This window comes from Jaculus jaculus, chromosome 18, assembly GCF_020740685.1.
Source record: "Jaculus jaculus isolate mJacJac1 chromosome 18, mJacJac1.mat.Y.cur, whole genome shotgun sequence".
NCBI lineage: Eukaryota > Metazoa > Chordata > Mammalia > Rodentia > Dipodidae > Jaculus > Jaculus jaculus.
This window is the reverse complement of record NC_059119.1, coordinates 8,692,586-8,717,777: the sequence shown is the minus strand read 5'-3', so window position 1 is coordinate 8,717,777 and position 25,192 is coordinate 8,692,586. Positions and strand designations below refer to the sequence as shown.

The 25,192-nt window shown below is 38.5% G+C and overlaps 1 protein-coding gene across 1 annotated transcript in view; it reads left to right on the top strand.

Moving 5' to 3' along the window:
• Positions 1-25,192, top strand: part of Ctnna3 (catenin alpha 3) — a 1,402,587-nt gene that overhangs the window by 1,127,059 nt on the left and 250,336 nt on the right. Inside the window, exon 13 of the mRNA XM_045137244.1 lies at positions 8,311-8,462. Coding sequence (XP_044993179.1) covers positions 8,311-8,462 — 152 coding nt within the window. The remainder of the gene's footprint in view (positions 1-8,310; positions 8,463-25,192) is intronic.

Here is a 25,192-nt window from a genome sequence, read left to right as displayed (position 1 = left end):
GGAAGACCTAAACTAAAGCAATGGTGATAAGGACTTAGAAATAATCTTGACTTTAGAATTACATGGCAAGCAGAGTCAAATGAATGAACCTAGCAAGTGAGGAAGGGATAGAGTGAGAAGGAGAAAGAGAACACCAAACCTTTATAATTCAGGTGCCTGGGTATATGGGAGACAAGGAAAATCTGATGAAGAAAGCGGCAGTGTCATTTTTTAAATGCTGGGTTGCAAGCTGCCACTTTGAGAAGCACGCGAGGTGACGTGAGAGTCTGTCTGGGAGACAAGAGGAGCGCCCGGTGCCGTAATCGGAGTTGTCTCGCATGGGCAAGAATGTGCCCATGCCAGTAACGGGGAGAGCAAGCAGCGGCCTGTTATCACTGAACAGCCGAGATGGGATAGAAGTCAGGGACACTTGGCTCTCTAGCAAGCCAGGACGAGGACAAAAGAACTCATCGTAATGGAGAAAACGTAACATTTAGAGATCTAATTAAGCCCTTAAAAAAAAAAATCATTGTGTCTGTGCCTGTGAGTGCACACATGCTGTCCACATATGTGGACACACAGGCTATCCTTGGGCGTGGCTCCTCACCTCCCACGTTTAAGCCTAGCTGACCCACGCTGTCCCACGCCTTCTCTCCTCCACCTCCCACATCCGTGCATGCGTTCACCTCTGTGTGAGTTCTGGACACGTGAACTCAGGTTGCCATGCTTGCACACCAAGCACACTTGTCAGCTGAACCATCTTCCTATTCCAGATTGACACCCTTCTAAGGAAAGCTTGAACAATTAATTATCTTCTTTTGTAAAAAAAAAAAAAAAAAAAAAAAAATGGGCAGTGCCCGGTGAACATGTGGTGCTGAACCTCATCCCTGAGATTTCTGGTGTTTTGTTTCTTCATTTTTAATATATATGTTTATCTTCTGAATATTCTGATTGTACTTCAGATGTAGTCATCCAAACAGGGCAATAATATCACAAAGCATACAAACATCATTTGAATTTTAAGAGAGATGAAAGAGAACACTTTGTTATTAATAGTACCTTTTTTGTTGCATGTTTTGTTTTTCCAGGTAGGGTCTCACTCTGGCTCAGGCTGACCTGGAACTCATTATGTAGTCTCAGAGTGGCCTCAGACACACTGTGATCCTCCTACCTCTGCCTCCCCAGTGCTGGGATTAAAGGCGTGCGCCACCATGCCTGGCATTAATAGTAACATATTTTATGTGGCCTATTGAGTACCAAATGATATAACTTTCTCCATCTTTATCTTCTAATACATGTTTGAGTTTAAAATATGTGGAATAAGATGAAAGCCAACATTTATATTGTGATATCTATGCCACAATTTTTTCTTACATTTGATTAGTTTGAAGGGAAATAATCCCTCTGAGAGATGCAACAATTAAACCCAGGATAAAAGATGTCCATCCAAGCCAGGCGTGGTGGTGCACAGCTTTAATCCTAGCACTTGGGATGCAGAGATAGGATGATAGCTGTGAGTTCAAGGTCACCCTGAGATTACATAGTGAATTCCAGGTCTGAGATAGAGTGAAACCCTACAAAAAAAGATGTCCACCCACCTGCACCGGAATAAGAATAACATGGACCTCAGGAACAGACGGGGTATAAAGCTGCCTTCCCTGATTATCACCTACACATGTGGGCATAACCCAAGATTCAATTGTTCAGATTCATAGGAAATTTATGTTAGGAGCCATCCATCTGCACATTTTCCCACCAGTTATATTTTTTTAACCATTAATAGCAAAGGATTTGTAGATTTACGGGTCAAGATGTCTGGAGAGTGCGCTCCAGCGGACTTCTTAAATTTAGAAGTTGCAACACTACCATGGATGCAGGGATTTTTAACATAAGTGTTTTTCTGTGTCACAAGGGGACCACAAAGCTTGTCCCTAAGGGTGGTGGGAGTCGAATTCAGAAACACTCCTCCCTATGCTGATGATTCTCATTGGCTGAGTGTGTCAGGCTCCCTGACCAATTACTAGCAAGGCAAATGGCAGTGTAATAATCAGGATTTATCTCTGACACAAGAGCTATGTAAATTGCCTACAGTTTAGGTACCTTGAAAACAAAGTCATGGTTGTTTTAGCCACAGTGTGGGCCACAGTTTGGCAGAGCCAACCAATTACTTATCTCTGATAGTTGATTCTGAAAGTGTGTTCCCTGGAACACAAGCTTTCACAGCCTTTGCAAAGTTAAATTTTGTTTTATTTCCAACCTACTGACCCAGGATCTCTGAGTGGTAATAATCTACATCTGCTTAATGAGACCTTATGACTTTTTTTTCTGATGAAATGTTGAGTTTTGGAAACATTTTGAAGACAGAAGACAACATTGATAAACTTCATAGGATGCACAATCCCTTGCTTCTTTTTATCCACTGATTCAGCCAGCCATCTACCCATCTATCTGTCCACCTTTTGAAATAACTTTTCACATGTAGTCAAATAATGGTAGAGAAAGTGAATACAGTGCATGAATGACTCTCAAAACAGCTCACTGGAATCACAAAATGTCTGTGATAGAAGACACGTTTATTTATTTTGCAAAAGATTACTTTATTCCTTTGCTTTCTTTAATACCCCCCCAAACTTAATATTCCTAGTTTACTAGAATACAGGAAGTTTCTAGATTTTCTAAGTAAAAAAAATCTTATTATACACACACACACACACACACACACACACACACACACACACACACACATATATGAAACAAGAGTTGGAAAACTAGCATAGATCAACTTTAAAAGAAAGAAATTATGAGAAGTTTCTTCAGTTTACATAAATATAGAGTGCTCCTACTTCATTTAAAATGTGAGTCTTGTCCATGTATTCAACACATATTAATAAAAAAAGCAATTCAATACATACAGGCTTTTACTCAAAAACTTTATGATCAATTTCCATTCAGCTTTCTAGAAAAATGCCCATGAATTAAACATACTTAGATATTTAAGCAATATTAATTTAGGCCCCCTGAAGTTTTAAGATATTGATTATAGTTGTGCAGAAATTCAAGATAAACGAATTCCAGATGCAAGAAAAATGAACTTGGTATTTACAATTTTCAGTCTTGTATTTCTGCATATAAAAAGAACACTGAGCAATCCTTCCAACATAAACCAAAATCAATATTATCAATGAGATTTAGTCTATAATCTTTCAGTGTAATAATTTAATTCATTAAAAAGTATTAAAATTATATTGGAATAAAGATTTCAAGTTTGAGCTGAAATTTCATACCTTATTTTACAGATTGCAATTAGCATAATTTGCACCACTGTGGAAACATATCTTCTTCAAGAGGTGATCCTAGTAGAAAGTTAGCATTCATCATCTTTCAAAGCACAAAATATAAACTTATTTCTTGCTTAATTCATCTATATTTATACAAAGGAGTGTGTAAGTTGACCAACAAAGCTATGGATGCTATCACTAGAGAGGATCTGATATTTAAATTTCCTATAGCTCAGGCTGGAGAGATGGTTTAGAGGCTAAGACCCTTGCCTGCAAAGCCAAATGACCTTGGTTCGATTCCCCAATACCCACATAAGCCAGATGTAAAATGTAGCACATTCATCTGGAGTTCATTTGCAGTGGCTGGAAGCCCTGGCACACCAATTCTCTTTCTCCCTCTTTCCCTCCCTCAATAAATAAATAAAAACAAAATATTTAAAAGAGAACTTAAGGCTGGGCATGGTGGTGCATGCCTTTAATACCAGCACTTGGGAGGCAGAAGTAGAAGGATCACTATGAGTTGGGGCCACCCTGAGATGACATAGTGAATTCCAGGTCAGCTTGAGCTAGAGTGAGACCCTACCTCAAAAAAAAAAAATAAATAAAAATAAAAATAAAAATAAAAGGAGAAAAAAAATTTCCTATAGCTCCTATCATTTCTAGATGCCTTGAAGTTTAACTTAGATTACCAACTTGACAGGATTTAGAAACACCTAGAGGAAAAAAAAAAAAAAATATATATATATATATACATACACACACATATACATATACATATACATACATATACATACATGTGTGTGTATATTGGGTGGACATGTGTGGGAGGGAATTTCCATAGAAAATGAATTGGAAAGAGCCACCCTAAATGTGGGTAACACCATCTCATAGGCAGTAGTCTTGGGCTAAATGAAAGGGAGAAAGCAAGAGGGGGACCAGCCTTCACCTCTTCTGCTTCGTGACTGCACATCAGTGTTACCTCTTGCTCCTGCTACCAGGCCTTTCCCACCATGGTGGCCTGCACCTTCAAATTCTGAGCCCAAAATACCCCCTTTCTTCCAGAAGCTGTATTTGTCAGTGAGGAAAGCACTACTAAACGCTGAGTGTTGCCATCACTAGAGCTCCACTCTTTCCTCAGCCCCATGTGTTACTCTTGTTAGAACAGCCAAGGATGACACTAATAGAGAGTTCATGCGAAATTAAAGACTCGATGTTCTTAGATGTCTGAAAAAGTACTCCCATTCCTTTAAGTAGTAGATTGGATTGGTCTTGAATTCCATAAATACTTTCGCATTAGAATTTGAAGGAATTGTTTCCTACTTTTTTTAAAGTGTTTGGTATTGTTCATGAAAAGCTTAATACATACATACATACATGTTAATTCATAACTGCTCCTTACAAATATGCATACAGTCACACAGGTATATGTATAATATACCTGTGTATAATAATACAAGGCTGGGAAAATTTCCAAATTCCCATTAGCAATAGAATCAATAAACAAATTCTACTGGAATTATAAAGTGGCCTAAAATACAGCTGTAAGAATGACTATAGAATGCCATATACATTGTGAGACAATTCACATATATTTAACTTGAATAAAGCAAGATACAAGAAGATGATATACAATATGATTTCACCTTCATGTACATGAAAAGACAAACTTCTATTTTCTACTAAACTATGTGTCTATTAGCATCATAATTATTCATTGTGAAAAATATGCCAGGATTTTGTTATTTTTATTGTTACTATTTATTATGATTTTTCCCCAGTTTTTAGAAGTTGAGAATCCACAAGTAGCTTCAAGATCAGTCTCACATCATAAGTCAATACCTCTGAGGATATGTTCTGAAGGCTTGATCAGAGCTGTTAGATCTACTTCTGAGCTCACTCACTTGGTCTGAGTTATTATTTTTTTTAAGAGAGAAACACACACACAGAGTGAGTGAGAGAGGGAGAGAGAGAGAGAGAGAGAGATTGAGAGAGAGAGAGAGAGAACTGGTGCTTTAGGGCCTCAGCCACTGAAATGGAGCTCCAGATGCTTGTCTCAGCTAGTGGGCATATGCGACCTTGCCCTTGCCTCATCTTTGTGCTTCTGGCTTCCATGAGATCTGGAGAGTCAAACATGGGTCCTTAGGCTTCACAGGCAAGTGCCTTAACCACTAAGCCATCTCTCCAGGCCCTAGGTCTGAGTTATTCTGTCTCAGCTGGCTGTTGCCTAGCAGGGCCAGTTCCCTATAGTGGGAACATCTCCAAAGGGTTGTTTACAAGATACAACTAAAGTCCCTGAAGCTGGTAATAAAATCAAAGAGTAACAAAGATGGAAACTGACCTCTTTTTAAACTTGTTATGAAGCCATGTTATATCCATCACTACTGTTGTGTGTTGTGAGCCAAGGCAGGAAGGTGGAGTTCAGCAGGCTGGGATCACAGGGAACAGGGCACATGCTGAAGAGGCCATGCTACAGACAGACTGTTGCATCTGTGAAAAGCTTAAATTAACAATTGTGAAAAGTCTGATGGTTAAGGAGTTGGTAGTGATAATTTAAACATTTGAAAGTTTTAGTAAAGAATGAGAAAATATGTCTTAATGAAACAGTATATTAATGCCACTAATTCTAAATCACCATGGAGTAAAAGCCATAATAGGGCTGGAGATATTGCTTAGTGGTTAAGGCACCCGTCTGCAAAACCAAAGGACCCAAGTTTGATTCCTCAGGACCCAAGTTAAGTCAATTACTTAAGGTGGCACATGCATCTGGAGTTCATTTGCACTGGCTGGAGGCCCAGGTGTCCCCATTCTCTCTCTCTCTCTTTCCTTCTCCCTCCCTCCCTCTGCAAAATAAAAAAAAAAAAAAGGTCATCATAGAGCATTATTTGGCAGAGGTCCAACACTAAATATCTCAGAACTCATAATCATTTAATCAATTAGTGTGATTTAAGCAGACAGGAAATGTGAAGAAAGTATGAAATAAATATTTGTGTTCAGAAGTATGTAGATAAAGTGCAATATTTAGAATATTAATATTATGATATAACTTAGTCATATAAAATTTTTGTCATTTATGCTCTAGGGAAAGAAATAATTTCTAAGTTAGTGAAGACACCCAAAGATGATCACTCAGGCTAACTATGTGATCAGTTTCATATGTGGAAAATACCTCTGTAATAGGTATTCATGAGGCTATGTCTGAAATTCCTTTCTCTCTGTTATTTCCTTATTTTTGGAAATATTCCAGGTGCTTACAAGATAGAAATATAATATGGTAAGAAGGTCAGAGGAGATGACCTTAGACTCCATGTGCTTTGTCATAAATGATCAGAGTGAGTCAGTACTATATGACATTTCACCGAAACATGGCAAGACCTTCCACATAACTGAATGGTAGGATATATATTCTGTAAGGTACCAAACACATTCCTATTGTATAACACTGGTTCCATGAATATTAAATAAATATCAGCTATTGTCATTGGTGTTTATATTATGAAGGGTATGAAGAATTAATAGAAGTCGTTCATTTGCCTAATTGCATATTCCTTTATTAATTCCTTCCCAGTTGCATTGTAGAGCATGTAGACGTGATGGCTTATCATAATGTGAACTTTCAAAGGCAAACTTCAGCACCATGAGTAATTTTAAAATATAATAGTGTAATTATGCATACCCTAACAAGTATGTAATTGTATTTTTATTATTAATGAAAAAACCAAAGTGTGTGACATCATTTCATACATCTATGCTGTAATAAGTCTGAATTCTCTTCTGACCTACTTAATTTGATAATTATGTACCCTCGCCTACTTTCAAATGCACATAATAAATTTAGTAAGGATTAAGAAGGGATAAAATATTCTTGAGCTACTACCAGAGAGAGGCTCAGGGCCTGCTAGAATCTGGCTCTATGGGTGTGTTAACCTCAATGTCAGGAAATTAACATTCCCTTCCCCAGGAACTTCCCCAAGGACTTTGCTTATTAGAAACAGGCAGTGAGGCTTTAGTGTTCAGAGGTCAGGTCGCTGAGTCTCGGTTTATCTGCTCTTCACTGATCAGCTCAGTGACCTCAGTTTCCCCACTGGTTAAAATAGAATTGCAATGCACCTGCCTCGCAAGGTTGCTTGGAGGTTATGGCAGAAAAGCATGGGCAAGCCTGGACACAGGGCTGAGTTCAGATGCACTGACTGTTACTTTTGTACATTCTCCACCCACTCACCAGTAAAAGTCAAGACTTCAAAAGAGTTCAGAACTGGCTTCAAACCTGGTATGTAAAGTAGACATGGTGGCTTATTTGAAGCCTAAAGTGTGTTGACCCCAAAATCACTTTTATTGAATAAATCCACCCCTCAAAGCTAAGACCAGTGTGTCTTTCCTGGCATTCCAATGGGTTAGATTAACTTTTTTAAAGATACATCACCTTTTGATGAATGATTTAAAATTTGACTATTATTTATTCATTAATCTCATTTTCTTAATACATGAGTGGACTATAGATTCAAGGCAGGGATGTCAATGTGTTATTCCTTCTCGATTACCATTAATTGGCTGCCTAGCTATCTTCACTTTGTATTTTCTTGAAAGCATTGAAGAATCAATTCCTAGTTTGGTACAGGCAGCCATATGTCTGTGGTGTACGTAGACGACTCACAGCTGACTTTTAGGCTAATGAAAAGAAGAATGTGTTACATACCAGCTTTGAATAGTTCATTTATTCTGTTAGGCAAAAAGCATTGCAGTCTCCATCTGTACTTCCCAAATTAAACATTTGCTTGAGAAAGATTATATTTTAATTGTAGTTAATATTAGCTTATTAATAAACTCCTCTGGAGGAGATGAAATGAAACCATGCTACAATCATAAAAAGGCTCTTTTATATTTCCTTGAAATGCTCTAAATCTTTTTCACACTGTCTCACATGGCTGTGAAAACCAGACCTCTTTTTGTGTATCTACAACTTTCTTTTCCTTTTTTCTTCTGTATCTCTTAAAAACTATTGAAATCCAAGAATTCAACAAAAAAGTAACCTTTTCTTTCTTACTTATTTTAATAGTCATCCCAGAGTTTGTGACACAAGTGAACGTTGCCTTGGAAGCCTTAAGCAAGAACTCATTGAGCGAGTTTTATGATAATCAGTTTGTGGATGTCTCAAAGAAGATCTACGATACCATTCATGATATCCGTTGTTCCGTCATGATGATCCGGGTGAGTTTGCTGTAACTCTTCTTTACGTTACTTCTCCATGATTTGCCGTCTGGAATATCTGTGGTCGCTGCAGGACGAGTGTGACATATGTGTGTTAATGCCAATATTGAAGTCCATTAGCAATCAGGAAAGCCTGTGTGCACGCATCCCGAAGGTCAGATCTATTGTCACAGACTTCACTTTTACTTACACGTTTGACTGTTGTGTATGCAAGCAATCACCTGACTGTAGCATGTGCAGATGTAATGAGCTTCATTGTATGTGGGTGTTTTAACATGATCAGGAGCTGGGTGGGGGTAGAAACAGAAAATTGCTTCTTTTGTTTTCCTTAAAAATAACAAAGGTTTTTCTTATCAGTGAGAAAATATGTGAACACAAAGTGTGTGTCTATGGGGTTGAAAATGATGGATTCGCAGTTAAGGCTCTTGACTAAAAGGCTATGGACCCAGGTTCAATTCCCCAGTACCCAAGTAAGCCAGATGCACAAAGTGGCGCAGGCATCTGGAGTTGGTTTGCCATGGCTGGAGGCCCTGGCATGTGCTAATCTCTCTCTGTCTGCTTGAAAAAATAAACTAAACTAAAAACAAACAACAACAAACCTTTTAAGTGTATATATGGTCAAACCCTTTCTTCCTATATCACATAATTACAGGTTGTTCTGCAAGAAATATTACTTAGATGTGCTATGAGCAGCAGCAAATCCTTGAACTGTCATAGCCTTGAAGTCCTCTGCATAAGACATGCCACATTTTCAGGGGTTGGATGCAATGTTTTTGGTGAATATATTATATGTACACTGACTAAGTCATTTGTTTTTACTCAAATGGGTTCTTTACAAAAGATATGTTACTAAAGAAGCAAGGAAAGTTCTTTAGAAAATTAATGTGCAAAATAAAAAAGAAAAAGAAAAAGAAAATGAATGTGCAAAGTAAAGAAGATACCATGTTTTGGACAGATCACCTGGAGGCAGACGCAGAGGCACAGGCTTGTATTTTAGTCAGTTTTTTAGTAGTCTATTTTAGAAGAAGAGAGACCAGAAAATTGGAGACCAGGCTAGGAAGTAAATCACAAGGTGTGATTATGAGTCAGTGTGGGTGACTGTGGACTCATGCTTCTGCTAAGATCTTGGTTGCTCTGTTGAAAGCATCTTGGAATGATTTCACCTAAGGTGAACACAATCTGGAGGTTTACCCACCTTTTCATTCTTGGTTAAATGCTACCTTGAGAGCTGTTACCTGGGCCCCGTGCTCAGAGCCTATCAAACTCTTGTGGTGAAGGAAAGCACCTCTCAGATAGGGCGGCAGGTGGCTGCAGTGGAAGATTCAGCTGGCTACGTCGGCACACTGTGTGGGAGGGTCTGGACAGAGATCACCGGAAAGCTTTAGGGTTTCACTGTTTGCAAAGCTATAAGGTGGAGCGAGGGACACCAAGAAGGCCCACTGGAACACCCACCGAGCCTCATTGCCACTGCTGCTCTGCACTGAGCCGTCTCCAAAATGGGGACAAATGTGAGGGCTGTAAGAGAAAGGATAAGGGTGTCAGGACATAGAACTTAGCACTTCATGAGTCAAGAAAACTTGAAAATACACCCAATTTTAGATATCAGAGGAAATCTCAGACTAGGTATAGTTCCCTACTTATGATGGATAAGCTAAATATAATAGTTTTTGTTTTAGCAATGATACACATTCAGCAAAAAAAATATTTTCTAAATTTGAATTTCGATTTTGTTCCTGTGCTATCAATATGTAATGTGACATTCTCATGCAATATTGGAAAACCAAAGCCCCTCCCAAGCCAATCCTTTTAATCATACATCTAAGAAGCCAACGCTCGCAAGTATACTGTATGGTGAACCTCTGGGTGTGTTTGATATATTGAATGCATTGTTTATTTCAGCAATATATTAACTTATGAGGAGTTTATCAAGACCCATTTTATGTTGATCATCTGTACAGATGAGAAATTGTGAGTATGTATTTTCTCTTCATGTGATCAAACCCATGACATTCTAACCATGCTGATTCTGAACAACAAAGAAACCTTGCCAGATACAGCCTTGATCTTGAAGCAGATTTTCAAGTTGGTGGTCAGGACAGAAATGCTAGAAGTATGAAGATACCCCAATTCAAAAACCAGTCTTACCATTGTGGAACACTACTTTGCAGACTGCTGTCCAGATATTTGAGAAGATAAAACAAGCAAAATTTAGGAGCCAGACAAAGCTTTTTATATTTTTTCCTGAAGCTATCTGGGGATGAAAAACATAAACCCTAAAACCTCTCATGGCTGAATATTCCAGTATTTGAACATTTTTTTTTTTTTACCAAGATGACTTTTATATAGTAAATCAAATTATTTTGCCATTATTTCTTTATATTCATCCATCCAGGAGTCCTCTGAGGGACAGTAGAACGATTTGCTGTAATTACTAACAGCCTTAGAGGGCATTAATTGTTCTCTATTGTCCTTACCTTTTCAAGGTAAGCTCTTCCATTTCTGCTAACTTTTTATCTTAAGAATAATTTAGTGATTTATATTCTCCAATAATGGTTATTTAATTTTCAACAAACTTTTCAGTGAGACTATTAAAAACATATCCTAATTTGGCCTAACCAATGTCAGGTGAAATAGAGTATTTTTAATTTTTTTCCCCTCATGTGCTATTTCTACTGCTGTATCATTTCTGTCTAATTGATTTCCCCAAATTCAAACAGTTGAATGTTGGACTAAGCATAATTTTATCTTTTTTATTTTTACCTTAATTTCGCCTATGCATTTACATTCCATTTAAAAATATTTCAATTTAATTTATTTATTTTCAAGGAGGGAGGGAGAGAGAGAGAGAGAAAATGGGTGTACCAGGGCCTGTAGCCACTACCAATGAACTCCAGACGCAAGCACCACATTGTGCATCTGACTTTATGTGGTACTGGGGAATTGAACCCAGATCTTTGCAAGAAACCAAACTAGCTACTGAGCCATCTCTCTAGACCTTTAGTCTCTACTTTTAAAATCTAATGTAATTGCTAAACTTGAATAGTATTAAACATTATTGTGTTTTTAAATGGCTGCTCATATAATTTACCTAGTTTATTTCCAGTCTGGTTGTTTACCAATTTATCTTCTATTAGATTTATGAATTGTCAATTCTTAGTTCTTTCATGTAGATTGTAGAAAAAAAAAAATTCTAAAGTCAACTGAATCGGCGCTGCAGTCACACTAGACAGTCCTGGTTAAGGAAATGTTGGCTAAAATCCTTTGGTATCTGATGCTGTATTCACCTTGCATATCTGTAAGCATGTGACCTCAAAATACAGTTTTCAGGATGAAAATAGATGGAAGTATTCTCAACAAAATACTTGTAAACTGAATTCAAGAACATATTCAAAATATCATATGTCATAACCAAGTTAGTTTCATCCCCAGCTTCACTTTTGGTTCAATATATACTTATAAAAAATGTAATAAACGATTTAGAGGGATTTACGAGCAAAAATAACATGCAATCTTGATAGATGCAGAATAGATATTTGGCAAAGTTAAATATGCTTTTCTGATGTAAGTCATGAGGAAACTAGGAATAGATAGAGCATACCTCAACATAATTTATTACAAATCTATATTCAACATTATTCTACATGATGAAACCGAGGATTTCTTCCAAATTCTGGAACAAGATAAGGGTGCTCACTCTCTCCACTCTTCCTCAATATAGTGTCTATATCTCTAGCTAGAGCAATAAGACAAGAGGAAGATATATACAGGATTAAAATTTTAAAACTAAAAGTGAGTATTTTTCTATTTGGAGATGATATGGTTTTTAAGTCCTTAAAGATTCTATAGACTTCACCAGAAAGCTTTTAAAACTGATAAACTTTGTTTGATATTTGACCTTTAAAAATGTTTCTACCTGGGAATGGTAACAGCACAGGTCTGAACCCCAGCACTTTAAGAATGGTGCTTCTATGTTAGGATGGTAACAGGACAGCTCTGTAATCCCAGCACTTTAAGAATGGTGCTTCTATTTGAGGATTATAACAGCACAGGTCTGTAACCCCAGCACTTGAGAGGTGGAAGTAGGAGGTTCAGGAGTTCAGGGTATCCTCAGCTACATACACAGTTGAGGCCAGCCTGGGCTACATAAGTCCTGTCTGAAAAAAAAAAAAAGCAAACAGAGGTACTGTGCTTGGAATGATGGAGAGAGAGAGAGAGAGAGAGAGAGAGGTGCACCATCTCTGTCCCCACATCCTCAGCTTTAACTCAAAAAGGATTTCCACAGTTATTTTTGGAGTATGGTATCCCGCTCTGGATTTAATTAGTAAGTAGTAGGTGGAGGAACATAGAGGTCTGACTCATTTGCAGCTATATGAAAACCCATTCTTTTTTTTCTAAAACACTGTCCCTTTATCATAGAAAATAATAAGATTGATCTGGTATAATATTCTCAGTACAAGGTTCTCCTTAATAGTAATCAATGATCTTGCCTAAGAACTGAAAAGTGTTTCTTCTTCTTCAAGAGCCTATCACCATTTGAAAATAATCATAGTGATGTAAATTCAGAGAAAGATAGGCTGTGTTCTAAATGATGCTGATGAGTTATACAGAATCCTGTCACTTCTTAGTTTTCAAGAGTGGCCTTTAATGCCATCGAGAGAAAGTATGAACTTAAATTCAGAATGTGGCATTTCATGAGTTTGTAAAATAGCCTTAATATCTGTCATGACTCTTTTTTTCTGGCTTGTTATTATGTTGGCATCTGTTAAGAGTATTTTTGAAGGTTTAAAATAAATGCTGTGATATTTAATAATGTATCATAACTGGATCCAGTGTGTGGACAGTTAAGTTTGTAGAATCCAACACTTAGCCATAGAAAATAAGAAGAAAATTTTTGGTCTAGTTGTGTTCAATATTTGTTCAGATTTTGTAAGTATCATAGAACTATTTAATATAGTGGTTAAAATCAAGAAATGTATCTTGCTTTAGTTTAGTCTCCTACATTGGAAGATAAAGCTGGTATTTAACCTATCTCAAAAGATAATTATACTGGCAAAATGAGCTAATAGAAATGGAATGTTTGATAAGAGTATTAATGCCGGAATATAATTACTATGACTGTTTTTATATACAGCTAATCTTTACTAATACTACCAAAGCTACTTGTTATTTTTATATCTTGAAAAACATGGGCTACAGCAAATACAGAAACATTGTAGTGCGTGCTCTGCAAGTGCAAATGCAAAGGAATGTCCGGAACCAAGACACTCACTCCTTCCTAAGATATTGTTTATGTAAAGAGACACCGACAGTCGTTAACACCATCTATAACACAAACTACAGATCATTTACTGTATGTTATACTTTTGAAGACAAGGCAGTTTAAAGTAGTGTTATTATAATTCATAACATTTTTAGTAATCTCATGAAATGTGAAAAAGTGTAGTGGGTCCATGGCTCATCTGTGGGGAATATTAGAATAACAACACCTGTTAGTTGTGGTAGTAATATAGGTGGTCATCACAGAAGCACCCTCAAAGGAACAATATCTAAATAACAGGTATTTAGAAAGCAGATTTTTTTTCTAATGGATTTTCTTATGTGCCTTATCAAGATAATTTCCAAATACATATGTGAAACATTCATACAGCAATTCTGAACCTTGGAATTTTCTGCATCACTTATATAAATTTAGTTTTTATCTTTGTGCACACACGCACGTGTGTGTGTGTGTGTGTGTGTGTGTTGGATTGTGCTCACGTGTGTGAGTACAGGAATGTGGTGGCTAGAGGACTACCGTGTGTGTGTGTGTGTGTGTATGTGTGTGTGTGTTGGGTTGTGCTCACGTGTGTGAGTACAGGAATGTGGTGGCTAGAGGACTACCGTGTGTGTGTGTGTGTGTGTGTGTGTGTGTGTTGGGTTGTGCTCACGTGTGTGAGTACAGGAATGTGGTGGCTAGAGGACTACCGTGTGTGTGTGTGTGTGTGTGTGTGTGTGTGTGTTGGGTTGTGCTCACGTGTGTGAGTACAGGAATGTGGTGGCTGGAGGACTACCGTGTGTGTGTGTGTGTGTGTGTGTGTGCTGGGTTGTGTTCACGTGTGTGAGTACAGGAATGTGGTGGCTAGAGGACTACCGTGTGTGTGTGTGTGTGTGTGTGTGTGTGTGTGTGTGTGTGTGTTGGGCTGTGCTCACGTGTGTGAGTACAGGAATGTGGTGGCTGGAGGACTACCGTGTGTGTGTGTGTGTGTGTGTGTGTGTGTGTGTTGGGTTGTGCTCACGTGTGTGAGTACAGGAATGTGGTGGCTGGAGGACCACCTTCGGTATTGGTCTCTTCTTCCACCTTGATTGATTCAGGGTCTCTTATTTGCCATATCATAATCCAGACTAGCTCACTACTCACGAGATTCCTAGGGATTCTCCTGCCTCTGCCTCTGCCTCCCATCTTGCCAGAGACATGCTGAGGTTCTGGGGTTTTTGTTCACTGCTGCTTTCACCAGCCTATCTGGCCCACAGGCTCCCTGGTGATTCTTCTGTCTCTACCTTCCTCTCGCCATAAGTGCACCGAGATTACCGTCACTAGAACAGTTTCCAGTTTGCATGTATTCTACAGATCTGAGCTCAGCTACTCAAGTGCACTATCCACCGAGCAAGCACCCCAGTTTTCCAATATCTGAATTTTAAAAAATTACTCAAGTGCACTATCCACCGAGCAAGCACCCCAGTCCTCCAATATCTGAATTTTAAAAAATTCCATTTGCACAAGGTAACATCTAAGTCAGATAGCAACTGTTCCCTGCACATAAATGAATAATTTCTTAAAAATTATATCGCAAGGACTCTCTTATGCTGATTTTCATTTCTCATGCTGTGATTCATTACTTAGTATCTTAGACCAGGGATTGACAGCCCATAGCTTGGGGGACAAATTAGTTCCACTACAAAATTCCAATGATTGTTGATGAAAATATAGTTTCAATACTCTCAAATAATTGACAACACAATTAAAGAAGATATTCTGACATGAAAAATATATAAAATTCCTTTTCACTGTTTTTGAGGCAAGACATAATTCTATAGTTCCAAATTATATAAGGATATTAAAAAAAATATTCCTTTTGGTATTTTGTATCATTTCAAGTGGCCAAGTTGTTTTACTCTATCCTTTGGTTGTCAATGTTGAAATGATCCTATCTTGGAGTTTTATTTTATTTTATTTTTACCTTGGAGTTTTAAAGGATATTGACGTATATCAACTTTATGCTTTCACCTTTTTCTTTTTCATAGGATAGCATATTGTTATGTTTCAAAGATTACCAGTATTGCAAATGAGCTTTCATGAAATAAGTATGTACTAAGTAAGTTTAAAGTGCAGTGAAGTCAGAAGTGTCCAGTTAGTATAGTAAGTGTCATGCTCACTGTAGTTTCTGAGTGGCAAGTACTTTGTGAGGCGCTGTGGTGTGTCACCTCCACCCACTGTCTTCCTTTCCTCTTATGACCACAGATTGCTGCAATACAGTTTTTTCCAACCCCAGGGAACACTTTTCCTCTGTGGGCCTGCCTGCATTCAAATGTTAGACTCTTCATGCTTTGTGAAGCCATGGTTGACTGTGGAAAATCTCTTCAAGCCCCATTTCAGATTTATTTAGCATACAGACTTATCACCCTTTTATTTCTCACTGTTAAGTAGGTTTCCTAATGCTTTCATAGTCACCTGCTTTTTTTTTTATTCTCACATGAGATATGCTAGGGAATCCTAGTTGAAACGCTGCCCTTTTTGGAAATGTTCCCTTGTAATATTAAGATCAGTTTGTACAGAAACCAGCTAGCAGGGAACTTTGTAATGGGGACTTATTAGAGGCTTGTAGCAAAGTAACTTAAGCTTTATATGCAAATTTAAGGCAAAGCTTAGTGGGAAGACTTAGTGGGGTTCTTGCTGTCATCTCTGAAAAATAAAGAGTTTATAGTAAGTCTACCCAGAAGCCCCTGCTGCCAGTGTCCAGCAAGAGATCTGAGTCTTCGCCCTCAGTGGCCTTCCTTGTATGTATGTCATTTGAAGTGACCTGTGACCATAAGAACAGAGGTGTTCACGGTAAGAAAGAATATCCATTGAGAAACATGTTGGTCAGGCTACAGAAGTTGAGCTAGCCAGCTATCTCAGGTGCTCATGCTGGGAGAAAGATGTTCAGCTTGAAGTCGTCCGAGAAGTGCTCTCTCATCAAAGGGTCAAAGGTTGCACTGCCAGGAGGAGGCTTTGGCCTGAAAGGGCTTTGATGCTCGCAAGTTCTGCACTTAGACAGCTCAGCACAAGCTCACTTCACAGACTGGACTCACAGTTGTTGCATCTAAGTAGGCAAGCATCTCTCTTTCAACACACCCTCTTGTGTCAGAAAAAATGATTATGGAAACCAAAGAATCATGTAACACAGATGTCTAGCTTGAAAACTCTAGGGAATGTTCTGCTTGGTTGGTTTTGTTCAGTACAGAATAAGTTATTGTAAATAAGTTGATATATTATAAATGAAATTTAATGTATACATTAACTCTTGTAAGTTTTTAAAAATTATTTGTAGATAAAAACTTAGTTTTGTTCTAAATTGCTTAAGAAGTGTGCATCTCTTCAAATACAAAATTTTCTGCATGGATACATTTCAAAAATAACTTTTAGAGTTGAATGTTCCTTCAAGAGAGAATATTATAGAAAAAATGATCTATAAATTGATGATTTTTAGGAAATGGGCTTAGAAAGGAATGAAACACAGCAGGGGAGATTGAGAATTTTTATATATCTCCCATCTAAGTTCTAAGTGATGTGGTTTCAAAGAGAATGGTCTTGGAATGTGATCGAGAAAGACCTCTGAGAGAATTGAGGTTCATCAGGCCACACTATCATGGATATCACATAAGGAGAGCTGGGGTCACTGGTCACACACTTCAGAAACCAAAGAAGGAAGCAGTTCTATATTTCACAGCACAGGATCGTTTTGGTGTCATAACTTCCCTTTGTTCTTTGGCTAGTTACAAACACATAATCTCCCATAAGCATGTTTTGGGCAATTTGTTGAAGAACACATCCTGATCTCTTCTTGCTCTTTCAGATAGAGACACATTAATTCGCTGTCTGTGCCCCCAATTTGCCCAAACACCCAAGTTCCAGGCATCTTTGTGCTTGCTGTTTTCTCCAGCCATGACTCTGCCAAGGGTCTCTTTCATTTCCTTGTCTGACAGCCTACACAGTTCTCATACCAGAGCTGTGCATACAGGTAACACCTACCACGGTTGCCTGTCTTGTTCATGTTGACATAGTGTTTGTCATGGAAAGAGCTATATTTAACGTGTCAGTCCACTACCTTTATACATAAGAATACAGATGAAATGCAAGAAGGGTTTTTTAACATTTCTCACAATAATTAAATATAAACAAACTTTATAATCAAATGGTTTCTAAATATTATAGTTGTTGAAAATGTTTTTACTGAACTTAATGTAATTAAGGGAAGGAATAAAGTGATGTTACTTTATATTTACATCATGAAAATGATGGTCAATAGAGAACTACTCTGATAGATACTTCCACAAACAAATGGAATTTAATATTCACTTTAACATGATTTTAAGAGTACAAAGATTCCTGTGTAGGTTGAAGCTTCTAGAAAGTTGGACCCATTCATTTCTAAAAGCCCTTCATTTTACTTATGCAGGTGACAAAGATGTCACAAAGATTCCTCTTGAAAAATGATGACAATTGGGGGGCTGGAGAGATTGCTTAGTGGTTAAGGTGCTTTCCTGTGAAGCCTAAGCACTCAAATTCAATTCCTCAGGACCCACATAAGCCAGATGCACAAGGTGGCACATGCATGTGGTGTTCATTTGCAGTGGCTGGAGGCCCTGTCATGCCCATATTCTCTTTTTCTATCCTCTCAAATAAATAAATATATATTTATTTTTTAAGCGCTGTAGCCAGGCATGGTGGTCACATGTCTTTAATCCCAGTACTTGGGAGGCAGAGGTAGGAGGAGCACCATGAGTTCAAGGCCACGCAACCCCAAGACTACATAGGGAATTCCAGGTCAGCCTCAGTAGACTGAAATCCTACCTTGAAAAAGAAAATAATGACAATTGTATGAAATCTTGTTGAGACTCTTGATTATGTACATTAGATGCTGGGTTGTGGAAGAAACGTTTCTTCAGAATGCACTTTTTTTTTTTTTTTTTAGAAGAATGGGTATTGAGTATATGTTACTTTATTTAATCTGGCTAACGTGGGACCTGGGGAACCGAGCCTCGAACCGGGGTCCTTAGGCTTCACAGGCAAGCGCTTAACCGCTAAGCCATCTCTCCAGCCCCAGAATGCACTTTTGAACTTAGAGAAGTAGCGTGTACACACATTCATCTCCACTATCAATCCCCTGATGTAATAAGCTCTAAAGAATCACAAAAATTGTCTACAAATTTAATGATCAAAATGCTTTTGTGTTTGTGTGCATGTGGGTGATGTGTGTGCAATGTATGTAGTATGTATGCATGTGAATGCATAGATGTGCATGCATGTGGGCATATGTGCACAGGCCAGAAGAGGATATTGGGTATCCCCTTGATTGCTCCAGTTTCTTTGAGACAGGCTCTCTCCTTCACCCAGGATCTTGTGTCATGTTTTGTTAGATTGTGATCCTTCTGTTTCTGCCTCCCTCAACACTGAGGCTACAGGTGTACACATGTTTGAGTTTGTATACGGGTGCTGGGAATTAAAATGAAGTCCTCTGAGTCATCCCCCGACCCCCTCAAATCAGTTTTATACTTTCTTACACTGCAGTGTTCAGAACAAAAATCCACAATTTAATTAAAGCCATAAAATGTAAAAAGACATAACAAAAGTATGCCCAAACCTAAAAATGACTCTGAAGTACTTTTAAACTAGTCCACAGAGGTCTATGCACTAAAATTATAAAATGAAAATAAAATCATGGATTTTTAATTTATCTTCTATTTTTGCTGAAATTAGTAGTTTTGGAAATGAACTCAGAATGCCAGTTTATTCAAAAATTTCTTTGGTAAATAATACATAGAGATTTAAATTCTTCCTAGTGTTTGAAAAGTGAGGTCCTTTGAGGAAGGGAGCAGACAGAAATAGTCACTGGGTGGACAACCAACAATGTATTTGCTATTTAAACTCAGTGAGGACTGGGATCTTAATCAAATATTAATGACGCTGTATAATCAAATATGATGACTTTATGCCTCACTAGATATACTGGCCAAAGTTAATTTTTGAGAATTAATCTTCCTTAGGTAAAGGAATTTCTCCAGAAGGAGCTCTAGAGTGATGGAGAGGATAATGTTGATAAAAATAACAGTAACAGAAAAAAAGTGAGGCTTGTGTAGAGTTCACGTCAGTGAGAAGAAGCCGAGGGCATACAAAGCCTCGCGGGAAACAGCCCAGCTGCAAGCCCGCTCCCCAGCAGCGTGTCCAGGGAGGGACAGAGGAGGTGCCCACTGCAGGGGAGAATGGACTCTCCCAGGGCGCAGCGCCTCCTTTCTGCTTGGCCCCGTCTCTCGCTCATTGAGAAGTCCTTCCTATCCATGAGTTAAACAAGCTTTGATTGGCACCAGTAAGGCAATGAGACAGCACATGTACACTAGCGATGAAGTCTTCAAAACACGAGGACTCCGTCGTGTAGAGTTGATGTCCTTGGGAAGAGACAAAAGAGTAAACAGTAGTGGTGGGGATAAGTGTTCTGGAGAAAAGGTTCACAAGTTGAAGGTTTGGTTCCCTTTTCAAAGAGTCCTCAGTACTGTGGCTTTGAGGAAGTGATTGGCAAGACCACAAAATCTTCATAAGCATTATTGAGAAGCGTGGCTTTGGGGCAGTAACCAGCTGGGCCACAGAAGCGTTCTTCTTCAGTGGACTGACCCACTGATGGACTCGACCTTGGAGCCGACTATTAGGAGATGGTGGCACTGCGGAAGGGGGTCCCCACTCCCAACCTGATGGCCTGTCCAACTAACAATCTTAGCGATGACGGGATCAGTGAACATTAACTGAGAACTCTCAAACCATGTGCCAAAATAATCCGCCTTTTAAATGACGTCTTTTGGGGCTGGAGGGATGGCTTAGCGGTTGAGGCGTTTGCGTGCAAAGCCAAGGAAAGGATCCCGCTTCCATTCTCCAGGGTCCACATAAGCCAGATCCACAAGGTGGCACACAAGTCTGCAGTTCGCTTGTAGTGGCTTGTAGTGGCTGGAGGACCTGGCGCACCCATTCTCTCTCTCTCTGTCTCTCTCAAATAAATAAATAAAAATAAAATATTAATAAATAAATAAATGATGTCCTTTTTAGGCTGACCTGGAATTCACTACTTAATCTCAGAGTGGCCTTGAATTCATGGCGATCCTTCTAACTCTGCCTCCGGGGTACTGGTATTAAATGCCTGCGCCACCACGCCAGGCTTAAATGACGTCTTTTAAGTATTTGTCACAGTGACAATAATAATAATAATAATAATAATAATAATAATAATAATAATGTACTAAAAAGAGAGACAAAAGAAAACGCGCATTATGAAATTGAAAGGGAGGCTATGGTGAAGGGTATGCCAGAGGGGGGAAGGAGAGAAGAGAGAAAGGCAAACAAAAACAAAATTTGTTTGAATCAACATCCAGTAATCTAATTATTTGTATGCTAATAAAAGTAAATAAAAATCGATATACACCAGGCCGCTATCATGTTTGACATGGAACAAACAGGATGATGTGAGGGAGAGAAATTTAGCCTGGGAGATAGAAACATTATAGACATAGTAATTAGAGGTGAATCTTTCTTAGATTATCAAATTTGACTTCTTAAGAGTAATAAGGATGGGCTGGAGAGATGGCTTAGCGGTTAAGCGCTTGCCTGTGAAGCCTAAGGACCCCGGTTCGAGGCTCAGTTCCCCAGGTCCCACGTTAGCCAGATGCACAAGGGGGCGCACGCGTCTGGAGTTCGTTTGCAGAGGCTGGAAGCCCTGGCGCGCCCATTCTCTCTCTCCCTCTATCTGTCTTTCTCTCTCTGTCTGTCGCTCTCAAATAAATAAATAAATAAATAAAAAAAATTTTGAGAAAAAAAAAAGAGTAATAAGGAGTCAGCAATTTAAAGACAGGGTAATAATATCCTAGGCAAAATGGAATAATTGTAAAGATGATATTATTAGTGAAATCTTTGTCAAATTTGAGTAATGGAAGGGAAGGACACTGTTTATTATTGGGGAAAGGAAAAAGGTAAAATGATTTTGGAGAGCTAGATAGAGGACAGGTAATTTTGGCTGTGTCAGACATACTAAACAATTTAATTTTATTCCAAAGCATTGATAACTATTGAAATATGGTGGGTAATATGATCCCATTTGAATTTTAAGAAATCCACTCTAATTTTTGTTCAATGTTGCATGCCTATGTTTAATCCTGTCACCAAAATTTAATATGTAAAAATAAATTAATACTTTAAAAGTATGTCAATCCAAATGAAAACTAAGATGATAAAGTAAAGAAAAATAGGAGCTCAGAGAAGTCTTGGTGGTTGGGAAATTAGAGGTGGCTCCATAGAGTGATTTCAGTTCAGTCAGTGCATTTTACAAATCTGAGAACTGCTTGGGATTTGGTAACCGGGTAGATTTGAAAGGCAGAGTTTTCTATGGGATTCCATATCCAGTCACAGTGACAGTTAGGGATAGTCATCATACCAAGCAACAGACCATGTTGACCAGATAAGACTGTCACTCACTGCACAATAGTTGTTCAATGTAGCTGTTGCACACTTGAAATTTGGCTACTGTGAAAGGAGCTGTGTTATATAAAAGAGAAGGAACATACTGTGAAGACGTAGTAATAAAAAATGTATAGAGTATCTTTATATATGGTTTTCTCATGTAAATTGATACCAACAATTCTTTTGCTTGGCTATCTAATTATCAAGTGACATGTGTAAATAATTTTAATGGAGCACTAGCAATTTTAAGTCATACTTGTTGCCCATATTTACATTGGCCAGTATCATACAAACAAGTTGAAAGAAGAGGCAGGCTTTTTTTTTTTTGAAAATTATTATGGAGATAAAATTGGCAGAATTTTCTGAGTTTTGATGTGGGATAAAAGGGCATTTAGAAAAAAAATGTGATCTCTTTTTCTTGTTTGGGGCCATTATGTGATGTGACTGTGACTTAATGAGCTGAGAATGACATGGATAAATCAGTTTGGGATAAAACTTGATTCTATTTTAGCAAACTCGGTCTCTAAATTTATTTTTGATAGTTATGTTATATGGAACATTAATTATGTGACCTTTCAGCCTATACTAAAAATTTTGCCTATTGAACTTGGTTTCCCTTAGAACACATTGAGATTTGGACAGGCTATATTTGAGAAGAAAACATGATAAGAACAAACACATTTAGAGTACAAGATATGGAAGAGAACCTAACCAAGACTGACAGTGTAACTAGGAAAACAGAAGGCTGAAAACAAACAGACATTTTTTTTTTTTTTTTCGAGGTAGGGTCTCACTCTAGTCCAGGCTGACCTGGAATTCACTCTGTATTCTCAGGGTGGCCTCGAACTCACGGTGATCCTCATACTTCTGCCTCCCGAGTGCTGGGATTAAAGGTCTACACCACCACTCCTGGCCAAAAACAAACAAACCAAATGCAATGCTATGTCAAAAACTAAGACCAACATGTTTTCATAATGTAGGATATTATCTCAGGATTATAAAATGGCCAGGTGTATCCCCGATTCTCAGGGATATGGGTAACCAAATAGGTCGTTTGTGCTGTAGGTACGCAGTGCATGGTTTCCGGGGGTCCTGAAATTAATCGGGAAGTCCACAGCTTGTACAAGGAGCAAAATACGACAGTTAGACACTGAGAATGCTCAGAGCCTGTCGTTACCGGCATGTTCCAGGGGCTTCAATAGAATGAGAGGATTTGCAACAGGGACAGAGGGAGAGCTAAATTTCTGAACTGTGAGGTGTTCGGAAAGAGAGGTTCAACAAGCTGTCTCTCTTCCCTTCCAATTGTTTATTCTGACATTATATGTTGTCCTCACATTGTTATAGAAGAAAAAAATAATGAAGATAGTCTGACACCCTGCCCATGACTATAATTCACTTTCTGTAAAGTGAAGTCTTTATTCTTTATGCAGCTTTAAATTCAAGATAATAAACAGTTTATGGCTTTGGTGAGATCTGGTTTTTAATGACTCTCAGTGTGTCTTCAAGTCATTGTTATCCTCTTGCTGTTCTTCCATGATTTTCTATAGAAGAAATTGTCTCTGGATGACCTTTTTCTTCCTGTGTCCTTATGAATGTTAGCAGAGAATCATTAGCCTTTGCTTCTGCACTTCCTAGATAATTGCCTTTAGCTATTTATTTCTTTGGTAAGATTTGCTTTGCTACAAGATATTCTATAAAATGTTGCCTCTGATTGTATTTTGATAACCCCAGTTGTCAATGGAAGTGTGGTAGGAGAAATTTAACAAAGAAACACGGCCCAGATGACACTCTAAAATAAAGTTTCTATTGTCCAAGCTTTACCAGAGACAGTATGACCCTGAGTCTCCTCCCTATCTGTGCAGTTCATCCTGTTTGTAAGTTAACTACACAGTGCAGCCATAGACACATCCCTGAACAAACAGCGTTTCTTTTTTTAATTTATTTATGAGAGAGAGAAGGAAGGAGAGAGAGAATCTGCACACCAGGACCTCGAGCCACTGCAAATTACCTCCAGACACATTTGCTACCTTGTGCATCTGACTGATGTGGGTACTGCAGAATTGAACCTCGGTCCTTTGGCTTTGCAGGCAAGCACCTTTACCACTAAGCCATCCCTCTCACCCTACATTTGTACTTTCTTATCATTGACTGATTGGTAAGGAATTTTCTGTTTGTTCCTCAAAATCATGTAACCTTAGAAACTTGTAACTCACCAATAGTATAAAGAATTCAAGATGATGTGAGACTGACTTCCACACTGCTTATAAAAACTTTGAGCTATCAGAACTCAGTACTTAGGCTTTGTAAGTTATTCCCTTGAGTCCACTCTATCTCTGGTGCCAGCTCTGTATGACTCAGTTTCCCATAACAGAATAGCACATTTCTCACAAAAGTTCACTTTGAAGTGGTGTTTGGGTGCTCAGTGGTAAATGAAACATTCTTGTCACACTGCTCAAAGCTGGGGACTATTGCAGAAGATGGGTGAAAAGAATGTGAGAGCCAGAGACTATGGAAGGATACTTTGAGAAACTATCTTCCAGATATGAAGACACTATTAATTTATGACCTCATAGTGGCTGTTGTTTTACATCCAAAAAGATCTGCACAATATTGAGCTCACTAACATTTCAACGTGGATGATAGGAGGGCATAAGAAGCAATCAAAATAGAGGAGGAAATAAGAAAGTTCAGTGGAAGGGGAGAAAGGCATACAAAGAAGGCAAAGGGGGCTGGAGAGATGGCGTAGTGGTTAAGCGCTTGCCTGTGAAGCCTAAGGACCCCGGTTCGAGGCTCGCTTCCCCAGGACCCACGTTAGCCAGATGCACAAGGGGGCACACGCGTCTGGAGTTCGTTTGCAGAGGCTGGAAGCCCTGGCGCGCCCATTCTCTCTCTCCCCCTCTATCTGTCTTTCTCTCTGTGTCTGTTGCTCTCAAATAATAAATAAATAAAAAATGGACAAAAAAGTATTTAAAAAAAAGAAGGCAAAGGGTGAGGA